The sequence below is a fragment of the Otolemur garnettii genome, unplaced genomic scaffold (genome assembly GCF_000181295.1).
Source record: "Otolemur garnettii isolate 467f Iridium unplaced genomic scaffold, OtoGar3 scaffold00006, whole genome shotgun sequence".
NCBI lineage: Eukaryota > Metazoa > Chordata > Mammalia > Primates > Galagidae > Otolemur > Otolemur garnettii.
Window position 1 is genome coordinate 10,248,151 of NW_003852401.1, and position 13,552 is coordinate 10,261,702.

The 13,552-nt window shown below is 34.4% G+C and overlaps 1 protein-coding gene across 2 annotated transcripts in view; it reads right to left on the minus strand.

Moving 5' to 3' along the window:
- The window catches only part of CNTLN (centlein), a 319,321-nt gene that overhangs the window by 19,502 nt on the left and 286,267 nt on the right, over positions 1-13,552 (minus strand). For both annotated transcript variants that reach the window (XM_003782868.2, XM_012813233.1), the window contains exon 23: positions 13,195-13,380. In XM_003782868.2, coding sequence (XP_003782916.1) covers positions 13,195-13,380 — 186 coding nt within the window. The remainder of the gene's footprint in view (positions 1-13,194; positions 13,381-13,552) is intronic.

Genomic DNA, 13,552 nt, shown 5'->3' on the forward strand with positions numbered 1-13,552 from the left:
TTTTTGGTTGCAGCCGTCATTGTTGTTTGGCGAGTCCGGGCTGGGGATTCGAACCCGCCACATTAGGTGTACATGGCTGGCGCCTTAGCCGGTTGAGCTATAGGAGCCGAGCCTGATTTTGTTTTTCATTCTCTTCATTTGTTGCATGATTTCAAGGGAGAGAATGGAAAAAAATGCTGATTTTATACTTTCTATAATCAAGTCAGAATTCATCAGAATACAGACAAATGCACTGTCCCCTGATTATTTTATTATGAAATCCTTCACATATGCAGAAAAGTAGAAAGAAATGTGGAAGGTATACCCATTTACCCACCACTGATACATACTATAACTAACTTTTAAAATCCAAGTTCAAAAAAACTCATGTTAAGTGGAAAACATATCACAAGTTGAAAGTACATTTAATACACCTGACCTAGTCAACATTATGGCTTATCCTAGCCTACCTTAAACATGCTCAGATCTTACATGCTCAGGAAAATCACATTAGCCTAAGGTTGGACAAAAACATCAGCAACACAATGAACTGAAGAGTATCAGTTGTTCAACCTCATGACTGCATGGATGACTGGAAGCTGCAGCTTGCTGCTGCTATCCAACATCACAAGACAGCACCATACCACACACAGCTATCCTGGGAAAAGAGTGAAATTCAATATTCAAAGAACTGTACCTACTGAATGAACGTCATTTTAAAACTATTGTAAAGTCAAAAAATCAAGTTGAACATCATACACCACAGACCATCTGTACTTGCTTTATCACATATCTATTCATCCATTGACCTATGTGTCTTACTTTGTTGACGCATTTCAAAGGATGTTGCTGCTATCTCTACCATCCCCCCCAAAACTTCAGCATGTAAATCACCAACCAAAGACCAATATTTATCTAGAGTTCTTTATGACATTTTGAAGTAAAATTTATATACACTTAAATGTATAGTTTCACGAGCTTTTACAAATGAAAATCTTAATTTATACTCTGATCAAAGTAAAGAACATTTCCCACACTCCATAAAGTTTGCTACGTCCCTTCCCAATCAAGTCCCAGCCCTTGCTCCCAAGACATTCGAAATTTTGTGATTTTGATTTGCATTTTCCTGATAATTTGTGATGTTGAGCCCCTTTTCATGTACCTGTTGACCAACTGCATGTCTTCTTTGGAAAAACGTATGTTTTTATCTTTTGCCCATTTAAAAATTAGACTATTTAGTTTTTAGCTATGGAGTTGTCTCCTATATACTTTGGATATTAGCCCCTATGAGATACAAGTTCTGCAAATATTTTCTCCCATTTCATAGGCTGCCTTTTGATTTTGTTGGCTGTTTCCTTTGCTGTGCAGAAGCATTTTAATTTTATTTATTCCCATTTATTTATTTTTGCTTTTTTTTTTGTTTTTGGTGTTATAGCTGAAAAAAAAATTCTCAAGACCAAGGGTCTTGCTGAGGGTTTTTCTCCCTATTTCTTTTAGAGTTTTAGAGTTTGGGGTCTGATATGTACATTTTTAACCTATTTCTAATTATCTTTTTGTGAGTGGTGAAGATAGAGGTTCAATTTCATTCTTTTGCATGTGGACAGTTTTTCTAGCGCCATTTATTGAAGAGTCTATCTTCTCCATATTGTGTATTTTTCTCATCTTTGTCAAATATTTGTTGGCTGTATATTCATAGCTTTACTTCTGGGCTCTCTATTCTGCATGTGATTGTTTTTATGCCAGTACCATGCTGTTTGGGTTACTGTATCTTGGTTATATAGTTTGAAATCAGAATTGATGCCACCAGGTTTATTCTTCTTACACAGCATTGCCTTTTCTATTCAGAGTATTTTGTGGTTTCATACAGATTTTAGCATTTTTTTCTATTTCTGTGAAAAATAACATTGGAACTTTAACAGAAATTGCATTGAATCTATAGGTTTCTGTGGGTAGTAAGAAATTTTAACAATATTAATTCTTTCAATCCATGAGCATAGGATATCTTTCTACTTATTTTTATTTTTCCATTTCTTTCATTGATATCTTATACTTTTCTTTTTTTTCTTTCCTTCTTTTTTTTTTAAGGAGAGGACAGTCTTACTCTGTCACCCTAGGTAGAATGCCATGGAGTCATAGTACATAGCAACCTTAAATTCTTGGGCTTGAGCAACACTTGCCTCAGACTCCCAAGTATCTGAGACTATAGGCATGAACCTATCCCTGGCTAGATTTTCTATTTTTAGTAGAGATGGGGTCTTTCTCTTGCTCAGGCTGGACTCAAATTCCTGAGCGCCAGCAATCCACCTGCCTCAGCATCCCAGAGTGGTAGGATTAAAGGAGTAAGCCACTACACCCAGCCAATATCTTATACTTTTCAATGAACTAGTCTTTCATTTACTTGGTTTAATTTATTCTGACAAATTTCCTGATGCTTTTGTGAGATTTTTTTCTTTTTCAGACAGTCTATTTTGTGTGATAGAGAACAACTGATTTTTGTATGTGTGTTTTTTTTATCCTGCAACTTTACTGAATTGACTAATTGGTTCTAACAGTTTTTGGTGGTGTCTTTAGGGTATTCTATATACTCAATCATGTCATGGGCAAACACAATTTTATTTCTTCCTTTTTATTTTCTTGCCTAATACCCTGGCTAGGTGCCAAGGACTTCTAGTAATATTTTGAACAGAAGTAATGAGAGCAGGCATACTTATCTTGTTCCTACTTTTAGAGAAAATGCTTTCAGCTTTTCACTAATGAGTATGATGTTAGCAATGGGCTTGTTATATATGGCCCTTATTGTATTGAAGTAAATTCCTTCTATATACAACTTATTGAAAGGCTTAAAAGGATGTTGAATTTTGGCAAATGCTTCTTCCATATCTGTTGAGATAATTAAATGGTTTTATCCTTTATTCTGTTAGTGTGATCTATTACATTTATTGATTTGTGTATGTTAAACCATCCTTGCATCCCTAAGGTAAGTTCCAATTGTCATGGTGTATGATGCTTTTAACATACTGTTAAATTTTGTTTGTTAGTGTTTTATCGAGAATTTTTGCCTCTATGTTCATAAGGGTTATCAGTTTAAGATATTCTTTACTTATAGTATGCTATTGGCTTTGGTCTGGAAGTATTAGCTCCTCTTTAATTTTTTTTTAATAGTTTGAGAAGAATTTTTTTGGGGGGAGGATAGAGTCTCATTATGTCACCTTTGGTAGAGTGCCATTGCGTCATAGCTCACAGCAACCTCAAACTCTTGGGCTTAAGTGATTCTCCTGCCTTAGCCTCCCAAGTAGCTGGGACTACAGGCACCCACCACAACACTTTGCTATTTTTTTTTTTTTTTTAAGAGATGGAAGTCTTGCTCTGACTTAGGCTGGTCTTGAACTTGTGAGCTCTGGCAATCCACCTGCTTTGGCTTCCCAAGTGCTGAGATTACAGGCTTGAGCCATTGCACCTGGCCTGAGAATTGTTATTCTTTTCGAAGTGTTTAATAAAATTCACAGGGAAGCCATTTGATCCTGGGATTTTCTTCGTTGGGAAATTTTTGATTACTGATTCTACTGCTTCAATTATTCTTAGTGTTGAGATTTTCTATTACATCATGGATTTAGTCTTGATGTGTTTTTTAGGAATTTATCCATTTCTTATAGGTTATCCAGTATGTTGGCATATAATTGTTGTACATAACAGTTGTATATAGGTCATTTATGATCTTTTGTATTTCTCTGGTATCAGTTGTAATGCTCCTCTTGCATTTACAGTTTCAGTTACTTGAGTCCTATCATTTTTTATGTTGGTTAGTCTAGCTAAGTGTTAATTTTATCTTTTCAGAAAATCAGCTTAGATTCACTGATGTTTTCTATTATTTATCTGTTCTCTATTTCATTGATTTCTGCTCTAATCTTTATTTTTCCTTTCATCGGTTAACTTTAGGCTTAGTTCATTCTTTTTCTAGTTCTTTGTGTTGGTTGTTTCTTTTAGAAGTTTGTTTTCTTCATGTAGACGTTTATAGCTATTATCTTCCCTTTTACAAATGCTTTTGGTATATTGTGTTACCATTTCTCTGTTTCAAGGTATTTTTAATTTCTTTTTTGATTTCTCACTTCACCTACTGGTTGATCAGGAGTGTGTAATTTTTACCTATTTTCCTACTGTGACTGTTTTTTAGTTTTATATTCTAATGATCACAGAAGATATTTGATATTTCAAATTTCTTAAATTTGCTAAGATTTGTTTTGTGGCCTAACATGTTTTATCTTGAAGAATGTTTTGTATGTGCTTGAAAACAATGTATATTCTGCTGCTGCTGGATGAGATGTTCTGTATATGTCTGCTAGGTCCACTTGGTCTATAGTGTTATTCATACTTTCTATTTTCTTATGAATTTTCTGTTTGGACAATCTATGTCTTTTTGAGTGTGGAGTATTAAGGTCCTCAAGGATCATTGTATTGGTACTTATTTCTCCTTTCATTCTGTTATTTACTTTATATATTTAGTTTCTCTGAAGTTTTTTAAATTTGGAAATATTCCCTTATACTTATAATTTATAATTGTTACATTTTTTTGACAAATTGATCCCTTTATCATTGTATAATACCTCTGTTATCTCTTGAGACAGTTTTTTATTTAAAAACATATTTTGTACTCTCTTTTGGTTACCATTTTCACAAAAATATCTTTTTTCTATCCCTTCACTTTCACTCTGATTGAGTCTTTAAAGCTAAAGTTATTCTCTTAAGTAATAGACTGAAAATAATTGCTTTTTAAAATTCCATTCAAGAAATTTATGTTTCTTGACTGGGGAGTTTAATCAATTTACATTTAAAGGAATTACTGATATGTAAGGACTTCTTATTTCTATTTTGTTGTTTTCTGATTGTTTTATACAGCCTTTCTTCTTTCCTCCTTTCTTCATGTCTTCCTTTGTGATTCGATAATAATAATTTAGAGAAAAGTGAATTAATCAATTTCTTTTCGTATTTCCACCAAATTTTGTGTAACATGTTCCTGGCACATAATGATTCATGACTTTTAAATTTTCTTTGCAAACCATCCATTTTTAACAGTATAAAATTATCCTTTATGTCCTTCCTAATGATTTCTGCCCTTAGTTTTGTCTTGCCATAATATTGCTATATCTTCTTCTGGTTAGCATTTATTTGGTGTGGGTTGGTAAATCAGTTCTTTAGATATAGGAGAAAGAACATGATTTGTAATGTTGACATCTGTGGTATAAATACATGCACTATGATTGCTTTCAAGCAACCAACATGAATATGGAGTTGGGAAGAGATACACAAAACTGCTTCTGTGAGCTGGTACAATGTGTTAGTTCCAAGATACCATATTTTAAAAATTCTTTAATTTTTTTTAAGCTTTTAAGGTACATAAAAATATGTCCTTTTTAAGGTACATATTTTTCACAATCTCATAGACTTTCACTTTTCCTATTTTTTTTCAAAAAATATATTCAGTTCTATTACATATATTACAATTATGGTATGTTTGGACTTATGCCAGTCATATCATTCTATTTCTCTCACTCTCAAAGAAACAACTTCCTTTATGGATGTTTAAATTTTATTGTGGTGAGATCATTAAACACAAGATCTTCCCTCTTATCAAATTTTTAAGCATATAATACATTATTGTCACTATAGATACAATGCTGTACAGCAAATGAACAAGGCTTATTCACCTTGTTTCATGGAAACTTTTTTCCTACTAATCAACAGTTCCTCATTTCCCACTTTCCTCAGTCGCTGCCAAATACCATTCTACTTTTTGATCCTATAAATTTGAGTATTTTAGATATTTCATGTAAGTGAAATATGTCCTACTTGCATTTCTCTGACTAGATATTTCATTTAGTATAATGTCTTCAAGGTTTATCCATGTTGTTGCATACTTGTTTATTTTTTTGTTTATAAAAACGGTAGTCCATTGTATAGTTATACTACATTTTATTTAACCATTTATGTCTTGATGGACATTCCATATTTGGGCTACTGTGAATAAAGCTGCAATAAATATAGGAGTGCTGATATCTATTTGAGAACTTGAATAAATACTCAGAAGTGGGACTGCTAAATAGTATGTCAGTTCTCCTTTAAACCTACCTAGGAAACTCCTTACTGTTTTCCACAACAGCTGTACCACTTTACATTCCCACCAACAGAATGCAATGGTTCCAGTTACTCCACATTCTTTTCCACACTTATTGTCTTTTATTTCATAATAGGCATGATTAAAAGGTATGATGTGTAATCTCATTATGCTTTTGATTTGCATTTCCCTGATGATTAGTGATTTTGTACATTTTTTCACATATCTGTTGGACATTTATATGTTTTCTTTGGAGAAGTGTATTTAAGTCCTTAACCCATTTTAAAATATATTGTAAAACGATAGCAATCCAAACCAGATGGTCCTGGCATAAAGGCAGACAGACATAAAGACATTGTAGAGAAAAAGAACCCAGAAATAAATCCACATGTACAAGGTTGGCAAGGATTCCAAGAATACACAATTATAAAACTACCATCTCTTCAATAAATGGAGCTAGGAAAACAAAATATCCACATGAAAAAAAATTAAAGTCAGACTCCTATATTATATCATAGACAAAAATCAACTTGACATGGATTAAAAACTTAACTATCAGACCTGAAAGAGTAAAAGTCCTAAAAGAAAACATATGAAAAAAAGTTCTATGACACTGGTCTAGGATATAAATTTTTGGAAATGACACCAAAACCAGAGACAGCATAAACAAAAATAAACGGAACTATATCAAACTAAAAAGCTCCTGCATGTTTAAAATAAAAAAAAAACTATGAAAACAAATAAAAATCTAGAATGAAAAGGAAATTTACCAGAAGAAAATACTATTTGCAAATTTTCTTTGTTATACTAGAAAATATCCAAAATACAGGCATAACTTGGAGATATTACAGGTTCAATTCCAGACCATGGCAATAACACAAAATCACCATAAAGGAAGTCACACAATTTTTTTGGTTCCCGGTACGTGTAATTAAGTTTACACTATAATTACACTATAAGTGTGCAACAGCATTATGTATAAAAAATACATACATAACTAAATAAGAAAATGCTTATTGTTTAAAAAAGGCTAATGATCATATGAACCTTCATCAAGCTGTAATCTTTCTGCTGGTGGTGGGTCTTGCCTTGATGTTGATGGCTGCTGACTGATCCGGTTGGTGGTTGCTAAAGGTTAGGGTGGCTGTGGCAATTTCTTAAAATAAGACAAGAATAAAGTTTGCTATATTGATTGACTCTTTCATGAAAGATTTCTCTGTGGCATATAATGTTGTTTGATAGCATTTTACTCACAGCAGAACTTCTTTCAAAATTGGAGTCAATTTTCTCAAACCTTCCTACTACTTTATGAGCTATGTTTATGGAATATTCTAAATCCTTTTTCGTGACTGTAACAATGTTCATAGCATCTTCAACCTTCAACAGGAGTAAATTCCATCTCAAGAAACCACTTTCTTTGCTTATTCATAAAAAGCAACTCCTAATACTTCAAGTTTTATCATGAGATTGTAGCAATTCAATCACATTTTCAGGATTCACTTCTAATTCTAGTTCTCTTGCTTTTTCCACCACATGTGCAGTTACTTTCTCTATGGTAGTCATTGACCTGTCAAAGTCAACCATGAGGATTGGAATCAACTTCTTCCAAACTCCTGTTAATGTTTACATTTTCATCACCTTCTGTGAATCATGAATGTTCTTACTGGCATCAAGAATGGTGACTCCTTCATAGAAGGTTTTCAATTTACTTTGCCCAGATTCAGGAATCACCATCTATGGCATGTATTTCAGGAAAAAATAAAACTTGAAAGTTGATGTTCCTCTTCAAACCGTGAGCTACAGAATCATGTGTTAGGAGGCATGAAAATATCAGTTTTCTTATAAATCTCTATCAGAGCTCTTGGGTCATTTAGGGGAATTGTCAGTGAGCAAAAATATTTTTAAAGGAATCTTTATTTTTGAGCAGTTGGTCTCAACAGTGGGCTTAAAATATTTAGCAAATCATGTTGTACATGAATGTTCTGTCATCTAGGCTTTGTTCTTCCTTTTTATAGAACACAGGCAGAATAGCTATTTAGCATATTCTTAAAGGTCCCACTTGGATGTCATTAAAAAGAGGCATTTAAACAAGGTAGAAACAAACAATGCTTGGTAGCAGTGTTATTACTACATGACGTATTCTATATACTTTCATTTAAAATGAATTTTTTATTAGAAAATGCTATAGTATTTGGCTGAAATATACTTCATAATGCAAAATCCTATTCCTCTTCAAAATATACCTTTCAGATACACAGTAGAATTTCTATTGCACTAAGTTCACTGAAATACTTTACCTTGTACTCACATATCAAAGCTAACTTTTTAAAAAAATTATGTTCACACTTTTTTTGTATATTTATGTTAGGTTTCAGCTCTACTTCTCTCTTGTTAACAAATTGGTCTGTTTCCAACTCTTGGTGCTATTTCCAACTGGCTTTTGTCTTTATTTCCCTTCTGTTACAAAATTGCCTTCTTTTACCAGCTTAAAAATCTACTAAGTTCTTCAAATTCTAAAGACCCCAACAGCTATAAAACTCTTTAAGTAATCCATTGCTAAAAGCAGGGGAAGTTTTAAAAACTATCACTCTATTCATATCAATATAATAATGATCCTTGGCAAACTCTTATTTTCAAAGTAAGGAAAAACACTGTATGGCACAAAATGAGCATTCCCTCATGGTAACTGAATTTCTAAAATCTTACATCAGTCTTCATGCAATTTTTGGAACATCATGGACAGGAAATTATCTCAGTATCAGGAAACATTTTCAAAATACGAATACTTTCTAAGATGTAAATCTCTAACTTAATTCTACTTTTCAGTTACCATAATTTATTATAACTAGCCAGTATGTCTGGGGAAAAGACAGTAAGTTAATACATTTGTCTCAGATCTAGTTTTCCAGGATTTATCACTAAGTCTTCCTGGTAGCTAGCTACATATAATCTTAAGTTTCTAATCATTTTGAACTGATTAGACCTTTTTTAGTAAGATCAGATTGTCAGGAAAGTGATAATTGGCTATTCAAATACTTTGGAGTCACCATTATCATCAGGGAATAATATATTTTTAAATAGCTTTATGTAGGCTCGGTGCCTGTAGCTCAGTAGCTAGGGCACCAGCCACAAACAGGGAGCTGGCGGGTTCAAATCCAATCCGGGCCTACCAAACAATGATAATGACAACCAAAAAATAGCTGGGCTTTGTGGCAGGTGCCTGTAGTCCTAGCTACTTGGGAGGCTGAGGCAAGAGAATCACTTAAGCCCAAGAGTTTGAGGTTGCTGTGAGCTGTGATGCCATAGTGACTTACCTAGGGTGACACAGTGAGACTCTGTCTCAAAATAAATAAAAATAAAAATAAATAAATAAATAAAAAGCTTTATTAAGGTATAATTTATATACTTTAAAGTTTATCCACTTGAAGTAATGCATTTTTATTAAGAACTTTTCTCTAAAAATAGCAATTTTCCTTTTTTAGTACAATGGCAGGTTGAAAAAAGTTAATTCAAGTTGAAATGTCTCATAGAACAGTTTAAAAAAATTATAATTGAAAGAGAAGAGTGCCAATTGTATGTGTACAAATAAAATTTAAATATTTGACAAATGTTTTTACTAAGGAAGAAATTCACATGGTCCAAATCCTTATTATATCTTATCAAAGCAAAGTTTTCAGCTAAATATTGTTCTTTGGCTAGTATTTATTTCACAGGTAACAAAAACCATTGAGAAGATGAAGCTTAGCACATGACTATCACATAAGCACATTAACAATCCTATGCCAGGGGTGAGTTGAACTGAGCAAATACTTCTAAAAATTTCCCTTGTGTGTTGTATTCAGTTTTTAGGAGAACTCAAAGCCTCAGCTCTGCCACATACATCCCGCCCAGATGCTCAAAGTACTTGATTTCACCCAAGGGCAAAATTCCATATTCAAGACTAGATCTAGAACAGATGGCCACTCCACCTCTTCTATAATCTAGTTGTGCCCTATGAATAAATGAAAAGACTAAAGGGAACATAGATTCCACAACAGGGCAGAACAAACATTATTACTATTAATACTACTGATAATACTTATTAAGTACTTTTGTGTACATGATATCCTAATACACTCTGCATGGAATGAATGCTGATGATCATAACATTCCATGTAAGAACTGTGTACATTCCTTAACTATGCTAGTTAAGGAATATGCATAGTTCTTACCTTTTACAGAGTTTTCAGTATGAGCAGTTACCATGTGCCCAGTACCATTTTTAAAGCAGATATAAAATCAATTCCTTAAGAATTTAATGAATCCCATTATGTGTCAATATTCTGAGGATAATGAATGACAAAGTTCTTATCCCATGTAGGCTATAATCAACTTGAAACAAAAAGAAAAATGCAAAAGTTAACAACTGTGTTAGTGTGATACATATAGTAAATGTTCATGAGGTAAATGACAGCCATGTTGCTATTACATAGATAATAGTTCCTACTTGGACAGCAGCTAGGTATGGTTCTGATCTTTAGTGACAATAACTTATTTAAATCCTCATCTCATGTATGTTTCTTTACTACATTCATACTATAGTCGGGGAAACCGAGGAACAGAGGATTCAGTCACTTGCCTGAGATCACACAGCCTGTAAGTGGAAAAGCTGGGCTCTATCTTCTTAAACATAGAGGCAAAGGAAGGTTCATGAAAGAGGAATGTCTTGTGCTAAATGTGAAGGAGAGAGCAATGAAGGGAGGGCATTTTGGGTGAGAAGGAAAACTTGAGCAAACGCAGGAAGAAATGCAATATGGGTGAGAGCTGGACAGTACATAGGTCTTAACATCTTTGAAAAGGTAGAAGTATAGATCTAATCCTACTGCACATGCAGTAGGATTTAGGAAGCCACTGATGATGTGCTGCTGCAGATAGCAGCTCCTAAGTATTTCTGCATAGTCCTAGGGCCATATGTGTAAGGAATGATGATGGTCATCCCTTTTCTAAGACCCAAATCCCCCTGTTTTAGAACCAAATCCGCCTCTCCCTCCATTGTTCTCAGCTTTGGTTGTTTCTTATGCACTTGAATCCTAAGCTCTCTGGGGCTCTTTAGCTTAAAAGGTAATTTCTAGTCCCTGCACTTCTGCAGGACTTAAGTTTGGCTTCCCTTTGTTCTGCTAAGCCATTTACCAATCTTCTATCTATTCCATGTGTTGATAGTTTGTGGACTGGGGTTCAGGGGTCTCCCAGCTTCCCTGAACATGGAGCAAGGACAGTAGAGTAGAAACAATTCTTCCATCTTACTAGGTCTGACAACGAAGTTTACTAACTCATCCTATAAAAAGTGTTACATACTTCATTGCTGATTATATCACTATGGTCACCTTCAAAGTACTTCCCCTGGGAAGCTATGTACTGATGTCAGTGCCTAGTCCACCCTTCAAAGCAATTTTAGAACTTTTTCTGGAACGGCTATTAAAGCTGTCATCACATTACCCTTGATGTTCTGAATGTCATTAAAATGTCTTCCTTTCAATATTTCCTTTATCGTCTGGTAAAAAGTAAAAGTCACTAGGAGCTAGATCAAGTGAGTAGGGAGGTTTATTTGTTTACTGGCTAAAACTCCCTTGCAGACAGTCCCATGTGAGCTCTTTGCTTCTGTTCATCAGGGAGCTCCTGTGGGACCATTTTGCATAGACTTTTTTCATGCCAAGATTTTTCAGTTAAGATTTTCCTGTTTCTCTATCAATGTTTACTTTGTCTGCTATGCTTCTTACAGTCAGTTGACAATTTTGATGCACAATTCAATGAAATTTGCAATGTTTCAGTCAGTTCTGCTGGTTAATGGAGTCCTTACCTCTCTTCCTCAGTGAAGCTTTCTCTCCCCCCAGAAAAAACATTTAATCCATTTGTGCACTGCCATTTTCTTCATGGCATTATTCCCATAAATATGTCCCTGATTTCACTTCTACACTTGCCAAGTTTAACAAGAAATTTAATGTTTGTTGCTCTAATTCAAGCACCAATATTCTCATGATGACACCCCAAAACATGCAACAACGAATGGTACTAAGCAAGACACTGCCAAATATCAATGTGAACACAGCTGTGATACACTGATATCCCAAGGTTATGAAACTTTACCAAGATGTTTGTACAGTGCTGCCAACATACACATGTTCATGAACTTAATTGTCAGACCTGGTAAAACCTGTTTACTTGACTTCTACAATTTTATAACTAAATTGACATTAGAAAATAAATATAATTATGAGACTAGAAATTTTAAATTTGAACTATAAATAAAAATCTTTTATAGAGAAATTTTGAGCAATGTGACAACTAGGGTAATTGCTTTGTATAATACATTAGAAAAGCTGGCTTGGTGCCTGTGCTCAGTGGTTAGGGCGCTGGCCACATAGACCGAGGCTGGCAGGTTCAAACCCGGCCCAGGCCTACTAAACAATAACAACAACAACAACAACAACAACAAAACAGACAGGCACTGTGGCAGGTGCCTGTAGTCTCAGCTACTTGGGAGGCTGAGGCAAGAGAATCACGTAAGTAAGCCCAGTAGCTGGAGGTTGCTGTGACTCCACAGTGCTCTGTAGAGGGCAATATAGTGAGACTCTGTCAGAAAGAAAGAAAAGAAAGAAAAGAAAGAAAAGAAAGAAAAGAAAGAAAGAAAGAAAGAAAGAAAGAAAGAAAGAAAGAAAGAAAGAAAATGCATTAGAAAAGCAGAAAGAAATTTTTTTTTTTTTTTTGAGACAGAGTCTTGCTATGTCGCCCTCAAGAGAGTGCCATGGCGTAACATCTCACAGCAACCTCAAACTCTTGGGCTTAAAGCGATTCTCTTGCCTCAGCCTTCCAAGTAGCTGGGACTACAGGTGCCTGCCACAATGCCCAGTTATTTTTTGGTTGCACTTGTCACTGTTGTTTCAGCAGGCCCAGGCTGGATCCGAACCTGCCAGCTCCAGTATAGGTGGCTGGCGCCCTAGCCGCTGAGCTACAGACACTGAGCCAAAAAGCAGAAAGAGATTTTAAGAATTTCCCAAACAGTCTGAAGTAGTCACTACTTTCTTTGCCTGAAGTGCTGCTCAAATTAGTAAACTATAAATTATTCAAACCTTCACAAATATGGTGAACTCTTCCACTTTCTCATTGGCTAACAGCAATTTCTTCTGTACACCTTCTAGGGCCTGCTCACTTTGCACAGCTAATGCTTGAAGCTGGTTAGACGCTGCTGTTTCAATTTCTGTCATTGCAGATTCAGTCTCATTTAATTTTGATACCAGGAGAGTAAGCCTGATATCCTGAAAAAGATCAGTAATCACAAAATAAAAGATATTTTATGAACAGATTTGGTAGGGTCAGTTAGGTATGTTAATAGAGAAAGGGTCTTACTATTTTCTCTCTATATGTACTTATTAATAAGCATATATTCTCATATATTAACCTCTAAATTTATTTATGCTTTTTAAAAAT